We start from the raw sequence: 23,350 nt of genomic DNA, 5'->3' as shown, positions 1-23,350 counted from the left end.
TATCCAAAGGATACTTGGTCTAAGACCGGAAGTCGTGAGCTGCTTGAGCCATAAGTATGTAAAAGAATCGTTTCTGGCCATTGTTAAGTAAACGGCGCACAGGGAATTCACATGTCTCCATCCTCCTGTAAATAGCGAAATATAAAGAAGTTCTTTTAATGAGGTCGGGCTCTTATTGAAGTTTAATAAATATACAAACTATGTATGAATAAGTATTCGGAAACAATCAAAAAAACTGAAAAAACAATTTTTCAATCCAAAGCTGTAAAAATGTAAGATCGTTCCAAGTACCTGGGAGAATTTTTGGACGGCAAACTGACGTTGAATCCCATTGTGGGAGAGAGTGTGAGAAAGACCGCTGATGCTTGTAAGAAGGTGATATGGTCAACAAAGTGCTTCTCACCAGTTCTTTTATGCATTGGTCCGGCGTACCGCTGCCAGAAAAATCTCATGCAGTAAACCGTTGGAAGGAATTCAGCGGTTCGACGCTCTATGCATAACGGGAGCACTAAGAGTGACCACAACGGCTACGTTTGAAAGGTTGCTCAACCTGCCACTAACTGGAATTGCAGTGGTCAGTTTGGGAGCGAAAGCAGTTGCAAGATTGGCGGCGTTAGGTGAATTTTCCATAAAAGACTTCGGACATATCTAGGATAGACAGGGGATCGGTGGTAAAAATAGATCACTTTTCCTTACACTCTATTTTGAAGTGAAGGCTTTAAGTCCAATTAAAAGTAGATATATGCTGCAGGGGTGCGCGATCCAACATCGGACTTTTCCGCATCTATACTGACAGTTCAAAAATAGCTGATGAGGTGGCCTGGGGAACTTTTGCGTGGAGTTAGATCTCAGATGACTCTTCATAACACAGAAATACTCCAGTATCTTCCAGGTAGAAGTGGTTGCGTTTAGGAGAGCTGCTGATATAGCTAATAAGAAATATCGATATATACTCGTACGTCAGCAAGCCAATCAATTACAGCAATAATCTAACATTGCATGGCAGCAGAGAATGTCTGGAGAGACAGGAGGAGAATAGAAGATATAGTGGCTTCCAGAAACAGGCTGTATACATAATAGGGCTCTAGGCCATAAGTGCGTTCCGAGAAACGAAATAACGGGTGAGATTGCCAAAAGTGCCATCCGCTTGGCTACTGAACAAGTTCAACTAATACGCAAGTGACAAAAAACGGTACACAATGAAATTTCTGAAAGGGGTGACAGTTGGATCCCGGTGAGATGGCAGGCCTTAGAGGCAAGCAGGATTGCCGAAGTCATGTGCAAGGAGAGGAAGGAAAATACGCAAACTTTCTACCTACACGGTCTCGAAAAGACTATGAGACGGTTGTTGGCTTAGTCATACACAAGTCACAAATTACTTGTATCACATTGAGCCGTATCGGCTTTCTTAACGCTGACATATGTATGTCGAAAGTGCAAGTTTAGAACTCGGCTTAGATATCTAAGAGTTTCACAGTTCTGGCGACTGGTAGAAGTTTCATGACCTACATGACGTACACCTCCATCTGGCGTTACGAAGAACCTGTAGACACCCACAGATCAAAAATTTTAAATTCAGAGTTGCCAGATAACTAAGGTGCTAGATATACTTTATACTGTTAAAGCAAATTTAAGGCTTTTTTTGACAAAACTCCATTTGACATATGGCAAGGACCTATATGAGACTACACTCGTACATTGCGTATCCTCTTTTTAATATAAGTTCCAGCACAATTTGTAAAGAGTCTCGGAATTTCATTGAATACACTCACACTCATACGCAGTCATAACCTCAGGTTACGAAAAAAGCGTTATTTTAAGGCGGAAGCATAAATGTGACACTAAAGCCTTGCCCTGCATGAAAGGGTGCACTGATAAAAGCTGCGTAAAAGGAAAATGGCGAAAGATTTACAAAATGCAAAGTAACAGCTTCATTGCCGCAGGAAATTTACTCTTAAGATGGTTGAACGAACGCAACGGTTGAAAGACTATAAAGTGGAATCAGTCAACAAAACGAAATGGTTGGCTATCACCAGGTGCTGATGCGAGTCTATGCATGCATACCAGGTGAATTTATTAAGAATGGGTGCATGAAAAAAGAGCGAATAAAATTTTAAAACTCGTTGCTGCTAGGATTGCTTTAATCTGACAGGTTTTTCAACTTTTGCTTTTGTATTGCTCCCATCAATGCTTGGTTTCGTGAAATAAAGGAATAATGCGTTTGAATGCATGAAAAGTGGAAGTAATCTTAAGTGACCCTCATCAACAACATAGCAACAAATGGATAGCAAATGTATGAAGAAGTATATTTGGTCCATTACTCAGTTTCTGTTCTCTTTTTTTAAGCTTAGTTTTGCATTTTCTGAGAACTGTGGATTTTACCAAGAATCCTCAAATATTATGGAGTTATGCTTTTGAAACGATAAGTCCGATTTGTATTTTTTTTTTAATTCGCGCTAAAAGAAAGTGTTTCATCCTTATCCCAATTACTTGTAAGTATGAAGAACTCTATATTTAGTAAGCATTTATCATCAAAAAATATGACTGAAACGAAATTCATATTAGCCGTTGTTTGAGTTTTATGGCTTCATATAATGCGATACCCTTCTAATGAGAACCTTCTCATCTTAGGATGTTGAAGATAGATTACATAGCTCGTGTTAATTCAAATTATACATCTGTATTTGCATTGAGAGAAGATGGAGTCATGGACTCAATTGCCTACTCAGTCCGAAGTAGCACCTGTTGGCAAGAGTTATTATGCGCTGGATTTCGAGGCTGAAATTGTTATTGCTGTTAATGCTGGTTCCAAGATTGACAAAATTATCTAACACTTCGACACCTTGTTGTTGATTTTCCAGGCATAAAGCCACATTAATAAGGTCCAATCAGTTTGTTGAGCATATATGAACCTTATATGTGATGTTCGGGAGGCTTATCCCACTGTAGTTGGTCAGATGTTGGGATTTTTGGGAAGCGTCTCGCTTCCCTTTTCCTTATTAACTGAGCTATCAGAAATCTCAGTGCTCCCAAACCAGTACAGTACTACCAAATATAGATAATTTTCGACAGTTATTTGTCAGTGCTATACAACTTGACGAATCGAAGACAGCTAACAATGAGACTTGTGCTAGGTGTATGTCAAGCAGGTCTTAAAACTGATTTCAGATAAGTTATTCCCGGAGGCTAAGCCACAGTTCTGTTGTCAGTTGATGCGCTTACCAAGAGTTTCTTTGAATTTATTGTTTCATTGGCTGTTTGACATCTAGGGCCATCCTGTTGGAACCAAAAGTCGTCTCCATCAATATCCTCCAATTCGGACACCAAAATGGGGTTAATTAGGGCTATTTAGTGTGACATAATAGTCGGCTTAATTTTTGAAGAAATATAGAAATTATGGAATAAATATGGATCATTCCCTCTGCCCATAGAGCACACCAAACAGCGATTGTTTGAGGATACAACGGCGTTTCTACAAGGCTTTTTGGATTGTCATCCCCCAAAAGTGACAATTTTGTTTATTTACGTTCTCATACAACCACAAGTGAACTTCATCCATGAACAACATTTTTTTTTGAAAATCGGGATTAGTGACCAACTCTAGCTTTGCTTGATTAATAAAAATGACACTTTCTTTCTTGTATTCAGATCAAGTTATTTGCTATTAAGTGGTCTTGAGAAAATTGGATATTTTTTATAATTAGGTTGGTTATAAATCAATACCAAAAGCTTATTGGCGGTAACTTGCGCGAGGGCGGTGGAATTCATTCCGATCTTCTTCGATACTGTGGTCCGTAGCAGCAATGGAGGTGTGCACTGTACACACTGAAATGCTACCTTTACTTTCTTGGATCTAATTAAGTACTGTTATTTCTAACATATATGTAAAAATATATACAAATTAATATTCTTTCGAACTCATTGATCCTTGCTTTCCGCTTCTCAATTGAACATTGTTATGAAATTAGGTCAACAACTTATACATACTGTCTTAGTTACCAGCTGTCGCAGACATTAAATAAGCTGTGCATGCGAGCCCACGGACGAATGTGTGGCAGAAGGAAATTGATTTCACATGCAGCACATGTTGAGAAAGACAGATGGCGGAAGGTTAGCACAAAACTTTTACTTTCTCCTGGAAAGCATATGGAAATTTAGAAATGAATGGAAGCTAATTTAAAACGACAGGTGGAAGAAAATGGAGATATACTTTTATTAAGATATGAAAATTATTATTAATATATGAAAATTTTTAATAAACTTGCATGTTTGTGGAAGTACATCTCCATATGTGTGCAGAAGCCAAAACAGTCTAGAAGAAAAATTATGCTATCATTATGAAAAGTGATTGAATATTATCAAATACTATAGTTTTTCATTTAGTAGAAATGAGTAACTGATGTCAAAAATGTGTTGGGATTTGAAACATTTCTGCAGAGATTGTACTGTTGTCTTAGACAATAACTGGTGCTAATTTTCGTGCAGATATTTGACAAATGAAAAAATTTTGCATACAATCACCTTATTTCGTATGCGTAGTTTGTATGGTAGCTATATGCTATAGTGATCCGATATCAGCGGTTTCAACAAATGAACCGCTTTTAGGGTAGACATGAACGTATGTAAAATTTCAGATCGCTAACTGAAAAACTGAGGAAGAAACTTAGTTCGACAGCAAATTCCATATCGACACTTTAAAGCTGTAGATTTTGCAATACAAAGCTCTTTTCATAACTTCTCGCTCGCATTCTCACATTGCATTGCTGCAATATTGCATTGTAGCAACAGGTCATCCACTAAGTGCAATCATTACTCAAATATCTTGCAAGGGCGTTAAAGTCGAAGTTGGCACAGCTAACATTAAGTCGTACGATGGGGCGTATGAGTAATGCGTTGGTAAGTGAAGCTAATGCTTGTGGTATCTGCATATCGACGTAACATACAAAGCACACATTTTGGCGCGGAGTAGTACATATTTACTTACGCAATGTCTTGTGTACTTGTACCGCAGTGAATATTGGAGATCTTTTGAGACCGTATAGATGTCAAAAGTATTGAATTATTCTTTTGTAACAGTAGATCAAAGTGTAGAGCTGTTTGTGTGTGTATGATTGACTCGTAATTTACTAAAAATATATTGAAGATATATTTATTCATCCAAGAAACTGAAATATATTGTGAAGAAACAAGACATTCATGTTTTTTTTTCTGTCTCTCTAGGGAGGTAGACAAGAAGTGCCCCAACTCTGTAATAATTCCATTAAGGCACACAAATTTTGAATAAAGAAGGGATGTCTTATGAGGTTGGGTGTGACTCTTTTCTGCAAGAAGTCCCGTTTATAAAATTAAAATAATAATAAAGAGTGCATATCTAAAGGGTTATTATAGAAGTGAAAATCTGTGATGACGTCGCCAAAGTGTTACCCAAAATTACTCAATATGGTATATATGATACTGTTCCAAAAATGACTAAAATCTCTATAACGTTCTTTACTCCAATATTGAATAAGAAGAGCATTTTGTTACTCTTTGACTTTAAGCTTTATAATGCTCAGAAGTATATCTTAATAAACGAAGTTGGTAACTATCGCTTAGGTTACTTTGATTTGAATTCGAAAATTAAAAAAAAAAACTTTAAGCCTTCACCTTAACTCCAGTTACCATATCGTTGTTTTATTATTTTTATTTCTTTTACTATCAAAACGCACTTCATATAACACCCATACAAATTTTCAACTATCTCTTTGCAGCCACCCTTGTGCAACAACCCGCCATAGTTTTGGCCTCCGCCGGCACTGAAAGTTACTCGTTGCAACCCGCCGCCGCCAATGTACCCAGCTATGCAGCACTACACCGCAACAGTCAGCAATACACACCGCAGCAGTTCCAGCATAGTCATCAGCAGCAACAATCAAGCAATATCAATATGCTGGACTTCCGTGGCGCATTCGTGGCGCCCACAGCTTCGGGTGAGCAACAGCCGGAGCTGACCACTTACCCACCGCCGAGATTTGATTTTGGCATGCCACGAAATATAACAGCGCGTTCGGGTCAAACGGCAGCGATAAATTGTCGGGTCGAACATTTGGGTGATAAATCGGTGAGTTTGATGAGCGTAAGGTGTTGTACGTAAATCATTGCTTATAAAAGCTGTAAATTTTCGTAATACCCAGTATATATGTACATATGTAATATTTACTTACTTTGCTTCATTTAAGTGTTTACTTTTACTCAATCCTACAATACTCTTCCCTCTGCCAGCTCTACAGCTTTCTCGCCTTTCTTCACACTTTAAACTTACTTCCTTGCTTTATTGCAAATTCATATTTGTATTTGCTTATTTGGTTACTTTTAAGCTACTTTCCTTTTTGGCAGAGACTTTGCTATGAATTCCTCTTGAAACCGAATTCAAAATATTTTATTTACTGTGAAAATAACTTGAGGCGCAAAAAAATTCGAATTGATTTCAAACGACTACAGCTGGCAAACAAGTTCCCTTGAAAAATTTTAATATTATTTTTATATACATATTAGTAGGGGAGCCCAAGAGGGGATTTTTGCAGTTACTTAAGCGTGTCAGAAAACTTTATGGGGAGAAACATTGCACCTTTTAATGTACCCCTACCAAATATGAGCCCTTAATATGGAGGCGTGCGTTGGGGGGGGTTCGTCAGATTAGAGAAAAAAAATCGATCCTTCGGGAAACTCGAGCGCGTCAGATTAAGAGATGGTATGTTAAATGCATGAAGACGAGTGTATATTTCAATATTCTGACAGTTTGAGAGTGGCTTAGAGAAATAGCAGGGTGACAAATCTGTAAAAAAAAAAACGTCACCTTGAAATACTCGAGCGCGATAGATTTTTTTTTCATTTTAAAGGTAATTCTGTCAGAATCACGAAAATCATATAATCTGACAATTTCCGTGGGGCGATAGAGGTAAAATCGTCGATAAAAGGTCAAGCGTACTAATCACCATAGCGTGGTTGTTGTTAGTAAACGCTTGACACTTTTGTTTGTTTCGTTCGTTTATAGCGATCAGTTTTACATCCATTGTAAAAATGAGTGACGTTAGTGTCAAATGTGTTTACTGTGGCGAAGAAACGTATGAAAAAAAAGTTTATTCCACAAACTCTAACTTTTTTTTATTAATATTTAGATCTATTTTCATATTAATAAATTATTCAATTTTCTATACATATACATATGTATGTATATGTATACAATATACATAATACATATAATATTGTATACATATGTATATGTATACACTGTTTCTATTACATCCTGTAACAAAAACAAGAACCAAACAGAATTCTTCCACTTTTAAATCGTCAGATTAACGATATGCCTCTATATAATTGTCAGATTATCTTTTGGGAAGACTCTGACATCAAGTTCATCCCACTGTATAAAAATCTGACGCGCTCGAGTATCTCAAGGTCACCTTTTTTTTTACAAGTTTTAAAATCAATAAATGACTTTTGTCCACGTCGAAATTGTCAGAATATTAAATGGTACACTTTTTAGAGGTTCATTAACATTCGCTTAGAAAATCTGACGCGCTCGAGTAACTTATTTTTTTTTTTTTTTTTAACCTGTCATTACGGCCTTCAACCCTGACTTGATTGTCAGATTAATATATATCGACTATCAGAAATACAATGCGCGTATATACCATAAATGACTGACGCGCTTGAGTATTTTCATGTGACTGTTTTTTTTTTACATTTTTGACACCAATTTCCCGCTCTTCTCCCCACTAAAATGGAAAACTTCACCTAGACTTTCTTTTCATTTAAACGTTATCCTGACAATCTAGTAAGTCTCCATGACGCTCCAGTAACTGCAAATTTAGCACTCCGGGCTCCCCTACTATATGTATCTTGGTTGCTTCCCGTTTGTTTGTTTGCAAGTATTATGAGTTTCTTTTGAAATTAATCTTTATTTCAATAAATTTAAATTATTTTTATTGGCATACATTTTACAGTGTTACTTAACTGGTTTGAGAAAATAACTTCAGAAAACCAATTTTATACTTCTTAGACTTAAAAATGAAAATTTATTATTTAATATTGATTTTATTAATAAATTGATTATTTCATTGCAAAATGTCTGTGTTTGATACCTTTTACATATGACATTAATACTTCTTTCAATTGATTATCTTTGCTTACATTTTATTTATGTATGTATTTAAGTTAGGTTAGGTTGGATGGCTGATCAAAGATCACACGTGGACTGCTAAATGTAATCCTTTGTGAAGCCATAGAAAAGCAGAACTCCTATGTTCGCAAAACATTTAGGAGCCAGTATAAATTTGCACAGTCGTTTATTTTCCATTCCTGCCAGTTCGGTAAGTTGTCCGAAGGTATGCGCTCCCAAGGACAGTCAAGAAAGAAGTGTTGATTTGTTTACATACTTCTGCGTCTGGCGTCTGGCGTCTGGCAAGATTTCCAGCTTTACTGGTGGGCGCCAATAAAGCAATGGCCTGTTAAAAGCCCCAAAACTAGGGAAAGGCTAGCCTTAATGTGATCACTAGATCTCTTGCGATCGATCTTGGGCCAAAAGACTTTTGCGAAAGCGCATATACCGATAGTGGCCCAGCGCTGGCCAAGCTTTCGCGAAGACCATCCCTGAACGCACTGTTAATGAGTACAAGGCTAATATAGTCACTATCTGAGTGGATGGTAATTCTACTGCTACCTTAATGGCTGGAATAGTAGTAGTCAGGAAATCTGAAGTTGGAGTTGATAGAGAGCAGTAACCCCTCCACAAAGCTTCCCTACAAGCTTCGATTCATCCGTAAAGAAACTCACTGCCCCACTCCTGCAAGCCTGAAGGAGCCACACTCACAATTTCCTCGCTGGTATATGGGTAGAGAAGAAGCCGCTAGAGTTCGGTTTGTGATTCCATGACCTAAGTGATCCAGTGATGAAGTCAAAGTGAGTGATGATTTTCGAGTGTTCAGACACGTGTTCTTTTAGGAACCCTAATTCTTTGAGTCTGATATCATCCTTGGCAGCCATACACCTTCCGACAATGTTTATGGGAAATATGTCCAAGATTACGTTAAGTGTCATGATTGGAGTGGTCCTTTGCTGATGAACGCCGCTCATTGAACGCTCTCGAGTTTCTTTGCAAGTGTGGTCTGTTATATAGCCCTCCACCGTATAAAGACTCTATAGAACATAATGGGCTTGGCTATGGTGTGGTAGAGTCAGAAGACCATTTTCGGTGAGAGACCACGGCTCCTTACCAACAGTACAAGGCAATTGATGCCTTTTTTCTGAATCTTCTTATCAATGATGAGATAGAAGACAACTCCTTCCCATTTGCGGTGCCAACGGGATCTTCTTCTAGTATATAAAACATGGCGATGATGGCGATAGTACTTCCGACGGCCCAATTTCTTACGATGCTGAGTTATTCTTGCGTCAACTCGTACACGGTACTCAGAAACTTTTCTTTGACCATAAGTGCTACATCATAGGCACACACGATTTTCAAGTTTTTTAAGCAAGTCATTAACGACCAGGGCACATAGAAGAGGAGAGAGAACTCCACTTTGTGGGGTTCCCCTACTTACATGCGTACGTTTCCCCATTCCGTTTCGATCACACTGCCGTAGAGAGGACTGAACATGAGGTGTTTGAGGTTTGATTCAACCCCAAGATCGTCCAGAGCAGTTAAGACTCCTTCCGGCATGATGTTATTGAAAGCACCCCCAATATCAAGGAAGGTCCGAACAGCGAAGTCCTTTACACTAATCGCTTCCTCAAGTGATGAAACGATAGTATCCATTTATAGTACATACTATATGTATTTACTGTCACTATTTTTTGAAACAGTTAGTAACCGTTTTCAAAAAGTCGTATTATACATATACAAATCAAATAATTCTTAAAGCTGTTTACTTTAACGTCTATATTCCAAATTTTCTTTTATTTTACAAATTTAATAGAATAAAAAATTGAAAGAGTGGCAACTCTTCCAGGAAATATTTGCAATTAAATATCTTAGTTTCCATATTTTTAATTTCCACTTAGTAATAATTTATGAATCCATCAATTTTATTGAAGTACAATCTCTTAACTGGTGGCAACTCTTCTCAAAAATATTTTCAATTATAATAATTATTAGCTTTCATTAATTAAATTTTCATTTAATAACAATTTTTGAACCCCTCCAATATATTGATTTACAATTCCTAACAAGTGGCAACCCTTCTTTAAAATTTTTACAATTTGTCTTATTAGCATTCATTAGCTTGATTTTCAATTTATAATAACTTGTGCATCTATAAATTTTTTTAAGTACAATTTTTTAACTGATGGCAACTCTTCCAGAATGTATTTCCAATTATAAATCTTATTAGCGTTTTTTAGTTTAATATACATATAGCAATAATGTGTTAACCTATCAATTGCATCGAATTATAATGAACGGGTGGTAACCCTACACGAAAATATTCTAAAACTCCCAACCATATTCGCTCCCTTTTTTTAATATTTCTTTTGCAATACGATCAATTTGATTGTATTAAAATTTTGAAACTGGTGGCAACCTCTCCAGAAAATATCATTTTCGTTAAGCTTTCTTAAATTTATATAGTTTAATGCAGTCTTATAATAATTCGTTGATGTAAAAATTATATTTAATTACAATTTCGAAATGGCTGGCAACCCTTCCGTAATATTTTTTTTAGTTTGAAAGTTTTCTTTAACCTTTATAGCTTGATAACAATATTGTAGCGTTTTTATATTTAAAAAAGATTTTTGCTTATTTTCGAATAAGTGGCAAAATTTGACTGATTCTAAAACTGACTTAATGTTTTTAATTCCGGAATCTAGCCAAAAAAGTGCTTGAGGCTCGATCTGTTGAACTCTGGCAAATCATTAGGGTCCATAAACATAAGAATCGGTTTTATGGGAGTTATGTGATATAGTTGTCCGATTTGGCCGATTTCGATAAGTAATCGATAGGAAGTCAAAATGCATATATGTAACGGGTGATTTTTTTGAGGTTAGGATTTTCATGCATTAGTATTTGACAGATCACGTGGGATTTCAGACATGGTGTCAAAGAGAAAGATGCTCAGTATGCTTTGACATTTCATCATGAATAGACTTACTAACGAGCAACGCTTGCAAATCATTGAATTTTATTACCAAAATCAGTGTTCGGTTCGAAATGTGTTTCGCGCTTTACGTCCGACAAATTTTGTTCAGCGATGAGGCTCATTTCTGGTTGAATGGCTACGTAAATAAGCAAAATTGCCGCATTTGGGGTGAAGAGCAACCAGAAGCCGTTCAAGAACTGCCCATGCATCCCGAAAAATGCACTGTTTGGTGTGGTTTGTACGCTGGTGGAATCATTGGACCGTATTTTTTCAAAGATGCTGTTGGACGCAACGTTACGGTGAATGGCGATCGCTATCGTTCGATGCTAACAAACTTTTTGTTGCCAAAAATGGAAGAACTGAACTTGGTTGACATGTGGTTTCAACAAGATGGCGCTACATGCCACACAGCTCGCGATTCTATGGCCATTTTGAGGGAAAACTTCGGACAACAATTCATCTCAAGAAATGGACCCGTAAGTTGGCCACCAAGATCATGCGATTTAACGCCTTTAGACTATTTTTTGTGGGGCTACGTCAAGTCTAAAGTCTACAGAAATAAGCCAGCAACTATTCCAGCTTTGGAAGACAACATTTCCGAAGAAATTCGGGCTATTCCGGCCGAAATGCTCGAAAAAGTTGCCCAAAATTGGACTTTCCGAATGGACCACCCAAGACGCAGCCGCGGTCAACATTTAAATGAAATTATCTTCAAAAAGTAAATGTCATGAACCAATCTAACGTTTCAAATAAAGAACCGATGAGATTTTGCAAACTTTATGCGTTTTTTTTTAAAAAAAGTTATCAAGCTCTTAAAAAATCACCCTTTATTAAATTTCATGGATGTCTCCAAAATCCCTAAAAAATAAATTTACCCTTAAAAATTGCTGGTTTAAAACCGATGTTAAACCCATAGTCTCTCATCGTTGATCAGAATGTTTAATAGAACATTTCCTGGATATACATATATCCATACATTTCGAAAGTCCTGAAGTGATCTTTGAGATTTGTTCGTTGAGAGAGTACTTCACTCAATATTCTACAAAGTCCAACAAAGCACCTATTTGGTTAAAGATTCTATTACTGATATCTAGATAGCTCAAATTGCATAAAACTATCAACACCAGCGCTTGAGCTCAAATGTTTCATACTTTCTCATCGCTACCAACTTTTGCTGCTGGGTCAACAAAAATATTTGCCTTCTCTTTGTGCATATTTAAACCGATTTACTAATACTTTTACTGTTATTTCCTCTCTGACCCATAAACATGAAGATTAAGAAAAGTGATTGACTTTTTGTTTCTCTGCAAATACCAACAAACGCAAAACTTACACACCAACAACAACAATGACCTGAACCGCTTGTTTGTCGATTTTTGCATTTCACTTCTTGCACTTTGCGCCAATCGGCAACTTGCCTCTAACTCCCGGCGGCAAAGATTGCAGTTTTTTCTCTGCCCTGCTGCCTTCACTTCACGATTCCTTTGGCTTTGGCCAAGGCAATTTGGTTCATCAAATGAAATTCCCGGAAGCAATATTGGTTTTTACTCTATCTCTATCTGCGCTCAACTCAACTCAACTCAACTCAACTCAACTCAACGCAACTCGTTTCAATTTCTTGCATAGATTTAGTTTTTGTTTTTGGTTTTGTTGTTGTGTTTTTAGAAATTTATCTGTAAGTTTGTTGTTTGCATAATTTCGTCCGAGTTGAGTTATGTAACTGAAGTGAAAGTCGGATAGAAACAAGACTAACTCGTTTGGTGTAATTATTGACCAATTGTATATATGTATGTATTTAAGAAAATATATAAGATATATTTATGTATACACATTATGTTACTTCAATATATTATGTACATAGATCCTTGGTAAATACTTATTAATTAAATCGCCTTGAATTTAATATTTTATTTGACTGCTTCTCTCATATTCACTTAGTTTGTATAGTTGCTTTATCGCTGCATCTCATAATGATTTTTATTAGTTAAGTAAAATTTAAGTAAAAAATTATATAAAATTAAAAATATCGTCTTTTTTATCGTTTGCAGGTTTCATGGATCCGAAAACGTGATTTACATATCTTAACCGCTGGCATTCTGACTTATACGTCCGACGAACGATTTCAGGCAAGTATTATTGCGCACATAAAGTTCACACAAGTTCACAAGTTATTGGCACTATACCTCAATTTCTTAACGACATACTATATATAAGAAAATATCGGTCACATATCGAATAATTTTTATGGGAACAGAATTCAATTGCATCTTAAAAGGACCACCCTGTCTTAACAAATTTACTAGCATCCTACAGATTTATTTCGCTAATTGCATGTCGAATGATTTGTCCTACTTGGCTTACTACTTGCATAAACATGGTTCTTGAAATACCCTAGAAAAATTAGTCTAAAGTGCCAACAGATATGACATATGTGATGAAATTGATGAGCCCATTTCTCGATATGCTGCGGTCTCTAAAATAAGTTTTAAAAAAAAAATTACGTCGTGATTACTATTAGTTGATATAGATTTGGGGAACCCATAATTCGGGAATAATTTGTTTGTAAAGCTGACCCTTACCGATTACTCTGATTAATTCATTAGTTCTGACGAATTACATATCACACTTCTGACATAGAAACCACACTAGGCATCAACTTTTTTTTAATGAAAGATGGCCTTCTTCTGTGAAAATACAACCGTTGCTCAATCTGGAAATAGAAGACTTCGCCAGTAGCCTCTAGCCTTCGTGAGCTCACGCCAGTTATACATCCGAAATACAGACATGTCGCTTCGCACTTGGTTTCTCCATTGGTTGCGTGGGCGCAATTGCTCCCGTTGCCCACTCATAGCTACCGATTCGAATGAGTTTTTCGCTTGAGCTTCATATTCTATGCGAACGACATGACCTAATTCAAGCATCCGTAGAGCTCATGTAGTTCATGGTACCTTCGTCCATGTTATCGCGCCGTGCAATTGGACGGGAATAATGGGCGTAATTATTGTTCGTCGAAAGAGTATTCGGTGGTTAATCTCCAGGCCTAAATTATTGGTAAAACTTATGCATAACCGTATGACTTTCGTAGGGATACCAAATTTAGATATCACGTCAGATAGGCAGCTTCTATCAGTGCTGTTGAAAGCGAATGCCCACAAAAAGGTGATGGTACAAAAACTGCTTGTGCAAGAACTGAAGCCGTCCGACCTTCCCGAGCCAGATTGCTTCACTCTATGAGTTCTTGTAAAGTTCTAAGAAAATCCCACATTTTCCAAAGCTTCCATTGTAGCTCGTGATCTCGGGAACATTTAGTTTCAACACAGCGGCACCACTTCCCACACATCGCATCAATCAATGGATTTATTGAGAGAACACTCCGGTGAGTGGATAATATCACGTTTTGGGCTGGTCAATTGGCCATCAAGATCGTGTGATATCACACCGTTAGACTGTAAAGTTCAAAATCTATGCTTATAATCCCGCCTATGCTTATCGATCGCCTGCTTCGATTCAGCGTGTCATTCGAAATGGATAGTCCTTTATATTCCCACTCTTTTTAGAAATGAAATATAAGATTGTCAAACTTGTTGGACCCTTCCGCTTTTTTTGCTCTTTATTCAATGCTTTCGTTCGATAATCTGTTTTCATCTACGAGTAGACGGCGACTTCATAATACCCCCCCTCGTAGAAGCCCCTCCTTATTTGCGAAGAACCCGCCACTTTTCACAAGCCTCTTTTGAGTTCAACATTACACCAACAAGGGCGTTCGTCATGGACAGGAACAGGTGGTAATCACTTGGAGCTATGTCCGGGCTATATAGTGGATGCGATAAAACATCCCATCAGAGCTCCCGTAGCTTCTTTCTTTCTTCACACTTCAACGAAGTGTGTGGTCTGGCGTTGTCCTGGTGGAACACTACTCCCTTTCGGTGGCCAATTCTGGACCTCTCAGGTCGATCGCCTGCTTCAAGCGGTCCAGTTGTCCGCAGTAGATAGTAGAATCAAGCGTCTGGCCATATGGAAGCATCTCATACTGGATGATTCCCTGCCAATTCCACCAAACACACAACAAAACCTTCCTGGCCGTCAATCCTGGCTTAGGCACTGTTTGAGACGATTCACCGGCCTTCGACCACAACCGTTTTTATTTGATATTGTCGTATGTGATCCATTTTTCGTCGCCAGTCACCATCCGCTTCGAAAATGGGTCAAGTTCGTTCCGTTTCAGCAGCATATCGCCGGCGTTGATTTGGTTCAGAAGGTATTTTTGCGTCAAATCAAATTTGCGGCACTCAAATATGAAGCTTTTTTGTGTATCCAGCCTTCTGCAGATGGTTTAAAATGGTTTGATGACTAACTCCCATCTTCTGGGCGATGTCTCGAGAGCCACGTACCGGTTTAACTCAATGTTTTCCATGTTTCCGGTCTTCCGCCGGCTGACTTATCCATGGTGTCGTTTTCATATTTAACAACATAATATAATCAATTTTAATATTCCGTTACAAAAAAAATTAAATCGTAGCTGAAAGCATTTGATTAACATAATGCCAAATGAATTTATTGAATAATGAAAATTGAGTGAATTTCATTATTTGCGCGCACAAATCAACTCCGTGGGGAAACTAATGCGTTTACTTTCGAACTTTCACAGCAAAAACCCGGTTAATGCGAAAATTGCAAAAAGCTTTCTAATTGCATTTAAGAATTGTGCGAAAAGTGTAGAGTTTGGTTTACTTACACTTTGCAAACAAGCAATGAATATAAATCTATTTCTAGCGATTTTGGCGAATATTTGATTACAAGTCATATATGCATACATGTATATAGAAACGTGCTTATTCAGGAAGCAAAAAAGAGCAACCTTGCAGCGCACTGTACCGCTCACATGCCAAAACAAAACACGGAATTCGCAAACTTTTCAACGGAGTTAATTTTTGATTCGTACTAACGCGGGCGCTGATCACGCCCTTCGGCTCCAATTAACATATTGGCAACTAATTTCGACTCGCTGTCCGTGTCACTGCCGAACTTCTGATTGCGCTGCGTTTGTCGAACGCACGTCCGAAAGTGCGCGCAGCTTTTGTTTTTGTTGTTTTGCTTACGTGATTATAAGTATATAGTAACACACACATACACGCAAGTATATATAATATTTCCCACACACACACACAATCAACGTTATTAGCTTTCCGCAAATGTGCGCTCGATTGCCTCAACTTGCCTGCTTTTGTATTCACAGGTTGTACGCACCGCTGATTTCAAGGATTGGACGCTGCAGGTGAAGTACGCGCAGCCACGTGACAGCGGCATCTATGAATGTCAAGTAAATACGGAACCGAAGATCTCCATGGCTTTCCGGTTGAATGTTATAGGTGAGTAAGCAAGAAGAGAAAACAAAAAGCTAACAAACGAATACGAGATAATTTAAGTTACTGTGCTCTTGTAGCTAGAGCACTTTGATTTGATCGTTACTTATTTCATTGATTTCTATGGTTCTTCTAGTGGTAACTGTTTGTTAATTGTTAATTAACACGAAATATGTATATATCAGTAGCTATTTAGCAAGTCGCCAGGTTTCTAACCTTTGCCTGTGGTTATAAGCTCCGTAGTAGTACGAAGTAGTACTGGTGGACATAACCGCATGCTGTATGACGGCAAAAGTTTTCCTCAGAGTCAGTGCATCCGGGTACTAAGAGTCCTGCGAGTCTTGACACACTGGAATTTTCGCATATTTTAAATTCATTCCAAAATCTTTCGATTACCAGGTAGCCGAGTCTAGCCCTGGCTGTATTTTCTCAATTCACATAACTTCGAGGTCGGTGTAAGCAAGCTTGCCAAGAGTGTTGGTGGAGGAGTTTACTGTCTGGAACCTTCTATAACGTTCAATTTGGGGCTTCTCGACCACTGCAGCATCTTCCGAGCGGAGGTTGCCTAGCCACGGTATATAGAAACCCCGTTAGCATCTTGTGGTATCGGCCTGTGGTATCGACCTCAGAACAGCTCAGCAAGCGTTGATCTACTACCAGCAGCTGTTCAGTCCATGACTGTGCTCTCAAGGCTAGAATGGATGTCTAGACTTCTAACCTCTAGCGTCGAGTTGATTAGCCTGGTTGGGTGTTGCATTCTAGGAAACTGTACCCCTGTTGAGCTTGCTACGACAGTACTACAGTTTCAATAACTGTGGAATGGGAACGGATAGAACCTCCCTTGGCTTCTTGTGGTTCACAACCGGTTTCTTGAGCCTCAGCACAGCTCAGAAAGCGTTGATCTACTACCAGCAGTTGTTCAGTTGGAAGTTCCTTTTGGTGCAGATTCGTTAGTGGTCTAATGAACTCTAGGTTCTCAGCAAAGGCAAACATTTCAATGGTTGTAGGGGTTCTAATTCGACAGTGTCGGATCGGTGCAGTAAGATTGAACATCTAAGCAAGTTTGTGATAGGTTCAGGGTGTTTTATCGTTGGCTGATATCCAACAACAAGATTTTTTCGTCTGGCTTCACAAAGGACTATGCATAACAGTTTAAGTGTGATCGCCCGCCATCATGAGGCATTAGTTATCTAACCTAACTCAACATCTTCAATAATAGTTGATCACTACGCTTGTTATTGATGTGTTAGATTAAAAGTACCTCGCTGGACACAAAAATTATGGCGGATGGCGAATCTTGCTGATATTTTTCTGGAACCTATTTTGGTATCTTCATGAAATCTTACGTGGACTGTTCCAAGTAACTGCGTAATTTTCGCGAAAATTGTTCAGATCGGGTTACTTTAGCATATAGCTGTCATACAAACTGAATAATTGGAAAGTGCTTGCATGAAAAGCTTGTTTCATTTGACGAGATATTTTCACATTGCATAGTTCGCAGTAGGGGAACACCACTTTATCTTTGGTCTCGCCATAAATCCAAATAAGACCGAGAAGGTTTTATTTCCTAGAAGATACCGGTGGTATCGCCGTCGCAAATGGGATACATCCTGGCTAGGAAGCTTTTATGGAGTGAGCAAAAAAGGCATTGATTGCTTTGTACTGCTGTAGAGGAGCCATTGGCAAAAACTGGGGTCTCTCACTGAAAGTATTCCACGTCAACAAAGTCAAGCCCATTATGTTCTATGGAGTCTTTATGTAATGGAGGGTTCTAGAAAATACCACACTTGCAAAGAAACACAAATGCATTTAACGTTCGGCCATCATCAGCATGTGTGGGGCAATAAGGTCCACTCCAACCATGACACTTAACGCCATGTTGCACATAGTGTTTGTAGACATCGTCGGAAGGTGTATGGCTACGAAGGTTGCCATCAGACTCAGAGAGTCTAGGTTCCTAAGAAAATTCGTGTCTGAACATTCGGAAATTCTCACTCACTTTGACTTCAAACCGGATCATTTGGACATTGGAGTCGCCAAACCGAACTCTGGCGGCTTTTTCTCTGCCCATATACCTTCGAGGGAGTTGTGGGTGGAAAGAAGTCGTTGGAGAAGAGGGGCAGTAAGATTCTTTAAGAATTGGTTAAAGCTTCATGGGAAGGTTGGTGGAGCGGTTTACTGTCAGGAGATCTCTATTAACTCCAACTTTAGACTTCCTGACTATTGCAGTGTCTTTCAGGCCAAGGTTGCAGTAGATTTAGTGCTCCGGAGTGAAGCCTCCTTCAGAGAAAGGACCATGCACTCAGTTAGCAGAGCGGCAATACTAGCCTTGCACTCATTACAGTGCGTTCAGAAATGGTCAAATATTGTCTAACCTCGCTATCAATAGCATCGAGAGTCTTTGTGATAAGACTGATATGTGTGCCAAGCCACAGGAAACAAGAAACAGGTAGTACCGCTATCAGTAGAATGTAAGCGGGTCGGTGCTCCCGTATCCTCTTGTGTACCACTACTAAAGAGCTGGGCTTCGCGGAATCTTTATAACGGGCCATCTGCTGGAGCTGTATGGAAGAAGATGAGGTGGAAACAACTCAACACTTCCCTCTTGACTGTCCCGCGTTTAGGAGGTCAAAACTTGGACATTTGAGAGAGACGACTTAAAAATGTGTTTTCACAAGCTTTGTACATTTTATCTTTTTTATATATATAAATACATATATACACATATGTGGATCAAAGAAATCGGAGATTATTATTACAAAATCAGAACGAACGGCAGACAATAATCGATAATCGCAAAGGAAAGCATTCACTTGAAAGTTTGATAGCTCGATGGCAGCCTCAAAGTTAAAGAGCTTACTGCGGCAAGGATGCTGCAACGCCCAACTCAAATAATTTCAATTCACCAAACTTCAAAAGTTTACTTTGATTGCGTACAACAAAAGAAACAACAATGCAGCGCGAAAGGAGCAAAAACAGCTGCGAATGCAAAGCAGAAATGGCAATGTTGCAATGTTGCATATGCAACGGGAAATATAAATTCAAATTCAAATGCAAATTTAAATTCAAATTCAAATTCATATTCAAAGTCCAATTCGAATTTAACAACGAAAATAAATTCAAATGCCAGCGCTAATGTCGCCAAATGAAATCAAATTGAAATTCAAACTACAAGCGACTAGAAATGCATTCACGCTCGCCAGCATAAAGTTACATACTTATGTATAGACACACACACACACTAACACACATTCTTACAAGCGCTTCATTTCAGTATCATTGCAATTGTTGCATGCGACGCGGTCATACGTGCCTCAGCGTTCGACGAGCCAATTTAAATGAGAGCAATTCTCGACCCTTTAGTCTTCTATCTTCAGCCATCTATCTGCTATCTTTCGTGCGCGCTAGCGTCTGAGCTAAATTCAACATTTGCTAACCAACACATCTTTACCTTGTGTCCTGACATCCGTCCCGCTGTCCACTCGTCGTTTGCCTCGTGTTACATACATATTTCACAATTGATTTTTAATGGAGCAAAGAGTAGTGCTAAGATCTCCTTAACAAGACAAATCTCGGTGGAGTACCCACAGCGCTTGCAGCGTCAGCTCATCGGTTTTTTTCTGTCCGCCGAATTGGCGGTATTTCAACAGATTTGCGTCTGTAGCTAGCATGAAGCAGCACCTGAATTTAATTTCCATAAAGTACTTAAGGGGCGGCAGCATCAACTCACCTCCACACTGCGCTCGCTAATGTCCCTGCAAAACGCTCAGCATTGCATGTTTGCACTAGATACAAGGGCGGTCTGATAATCATTTAGCTTTACCAACTGATTGTGTTAGGTTATATTAGTCTGGTAGGTTATTTAGCCACGCAGACGGGTCAAAACCTGTCTATGTAATATTACCAGAGTAATATAACCTTTGCGATGTCAGATGGAGTTTCGTTACGAAGTCCTAGAGGAGTATTATTATGCCTGAGCTCGACGCGAACTTCAACGAACTCTGTGTCCTCACTATTTTTACATATTCCAGTGTCTTATACCCTGGGATCCCTTAATGCCTAAAGCGTGGCCTTTTCAACGCGGGACAATTGCACAAAGGATACTCCATTGTTTCCTTGCTCTTGACATTTCCTGCAGTCTGCTCGATCTGTCAGCCTCAATCTGCAGATGTGTGTCGCCACCAGACTGAGACCAGTGATCGAATTCTGTTCTTATAGTTCCTTCTATCTACCATTTTATCCGTGACTTTTGGATTACCTGATTAACTATCATAATTTCAGTCGAATCCGACTCGTAGTTTGTGTTTGAATATCAGAAAAATTGAAAATGATCAATATCGGTTGGGAATTCGATCTCATTTTGGAAGAGAAATCGCGCAGTAAAATCAAAGAAAGCTCAGATGCTGTACTTGCTTATTCTGCAGTTGACTAATTCCAGCTTTTTTTGGGACTCGCAGTCGAGTAATCTACTCCGTAGATGGAGAATGTTGTTTTATCACCCGGATCTGTAAATTCCACCTTTTTTGTGATTCTCAGTCGACTCCGAAGATGGTAAAGATGGTGTTATAAGCCAGATATGAAAGTTCCGACTCTTCCTCGGATTTGCAAGGTATGATTACCAGAAAAAAGGCAAAATGGTCACATGACTTTACTATGCCGAATTATTGAACTTCGAGTAGTTTAATGCCGCCAGTGAAGCCTACATCGTAAAACTCCAGTGGACGTATATTTCATGAATGAAGGAAATATGTGAACCGCTGGTTATCCCATCAAGTGTATCAAGCTTTAAGGAGACAATGTTGAAAAACTAATCGCAATCTTTCAACTATTTCGTTATTCCTTTGTTGGTCAAACAATTATTGAACCAACCTCGTACTTACATTCGTGAGTGTGTGGTCGTTTTTGTGTCAGTTGGCGAGCAGCCTGCAAACGAGCATTCCAATTTACGTCATTGATTTTATTTATGGCTCCAAGTCGAAGGGTCACACAGCGCTAACGTGCGACGATGTGGTTGTTGCCGCTGTGGATAGTAGCGATTGACGTTGAGTTGTCATTGCATTTTTAATGGCCACACCGCATGCATCCTGGTCTTTATACTTCAACTGCACACTTAATAAGATAACAATTTCATTTTATTTCTAATTAAACTATTATTGTTAAATATAGCTGCATTCATATTTGCATTTGAACCGAGTGGAGATAGAAAGTAATGATGGGTGGTTGATTAGAGCTTCTTGATTGGATCACCTTTACTTCGGTATTCGTGGATTTCTATTTCAGCAGTCCCGAATACCCTCGTTAACTGTAGGCAATCAATATTAAATGACATAAATCGGAGATCCATGTGCGGACTGAACTTAAATCTTAGTAAGGCAGAGCTAGTATTAATAATTAGGCAGAATATATGTAATTCGAAACCCGTCTTTACAAAATGGTACCAGGCTAGTAATAGGGGATAAGACAAGCTCCTTGAGACTAATTTTGAAAAAGCTCTTATGGAAACCAAACTTTAAAGCTAGGGTAAAGCAGGCAGCTACAGCACTTTACACGTGTAAAAGAATGAAGATCGGGTAGCTCATTGGCTCTACACAGCAGTAGTAAGACCGATTAAGACTTGAGGTATATTGAAAATACCCAGTAAGACGCATGGAAAGCATACTAAGCATGCTAGTATTTGCATCGGTGGAGCTGTCAGAACAATTCTAAGTTGGACCCTATGGCAGCGAAGTCAGCTTTAAGACTGAGGGAATCCTCAGTATTAGTCAAAAGTAAAACGGAAGGGATAGTTAGTATCTTTTTCGTTTCTACTCAATACCACGGTTTTCGAAACTCGTTCTTTTCAGAGGGCTTTCGGCTTACCAGACCACTGCAATGTCTTCCAAGTGGATATCACAGCAATTAAAGAAAACCTTCTTGTTATTGCAAGGAGTGTGCTCACAACAAGGAACACATATACACAGATAGTCAGGCGGCTTTGAAATCACTAAAGCCTTTTAGGATTTCATCAAAGTTAGTGAAGGAATGCCGTGAACTCTTAGTGGATCTAACTGCCTATTTCACCATAAACCTGCACCAAAACCTAGCTTGAACGGGCATCATTCTTCCCTTTTGACTCTGGAAAAGCGGGAATTTGTATGCCTCTTGCCATTTGCGCATATCATGTTATAAATATAGCTGTATTGGTATAATCAACCTCGCAAACTTAGCATGAATGTAGGATGTGTAAGAGTGCTAACAGTTGACAGGCCAGCGGAATAGAAACGCCACAAAAATTATTGTAGAAGCTGTCAAAAGCGCGAATAAGAGGAGATTATTAAATATCTTTTAAAGTTCATCTCGGAGGTCACACTAGACTTAAAGCAATCGCCCGTTTAGGCGTCGCCTTGTTTGAAATCTCGTTTGGTTCTCGATGAGGTCCTTGCGTATTCTGAACTAGCTGATGGTAATGCTCAATATAATTTTTTGTGCTTTCAGAGCAGTTTTGACAGAAGGATGATGTATGCCGTTATTATTTTCTTGGGAATTTTCTAAGAATTGATGTTTCAAAAATATCTGGACTATGGTTGATTGATCAGTTTTTCACAGAGTACGCTAAATAAGAACTTATATGCGGTATTCAGAAGGTTGATACTGTAGTATGTAGTTGGCAGATGGCAAACGGAGTGGAGGTCTTCGTATGCTTTCCCCGGCGGGTACTGCATCGAATACTTTCAGAGATGAAGTGTTTTCATCCAGCCTGACTACATGACCTAGGAAAGTGGCCGACTATATATCTCGTACAGCTCATCGTTCCATCGATTCATTCTTCGGGTATTTGCCGTTGCCAATGCGCAAAGAACCATAAATTTTCCACAGAACCTTTCTTTA

The 23,350-nt window shown here is 38.7% G+C and overlaps 1 protein-coding gene across 1 annotated transcript in view; it reads left to right on the top strand.

The window, feature by feature from the left end:
* The window catches only part of LOC105227364 (hemicentin-1), a 211,585-nt gene that overhangs the window by 142,216 nt on the left and 46,019 nt on the right, over positions 1 to 23,350 (top strand). The window contains exons 2-4 of the mRNA XM_049461379.1: positions 5,751 to 6,100; positions 13,169 to 13,246; positions 16,357 to 16,489. Of these exons, the coding sequence (XP_049317336.1) occupies positions 5,751 to 6,100; positions 13,169 to 13,246; positions 16,357 to 16,489 (561 nt within the window). The remainder of the gene's footprint in view (positions 1 to 5,750; positions 6,101 to 13,168; positions 13,247 to 16,356; positions 16,490 to 23,350) is intronic.

Source organism: Bactrocera dorsalis, chromosome 1 (assembly GCF_023373825.1).
Source record: "Bactrocera dorsalis isolate Fly_Bdor chromosome 1, ASM2337382v1, whole genome shotgun sequence".
Classification (NCBI taxonomy): domain Eukaryota; kingdom Metazoa; phylum Arthropoda; class Insecta; order Diptera; family Tephritidae; genus Bactrocera; species Bactrocera dorsalis.
Note: the sequence above shows the minus strand (reverse complement) of the source record. Positions and strands in the feature narration are given on the sequence as shown.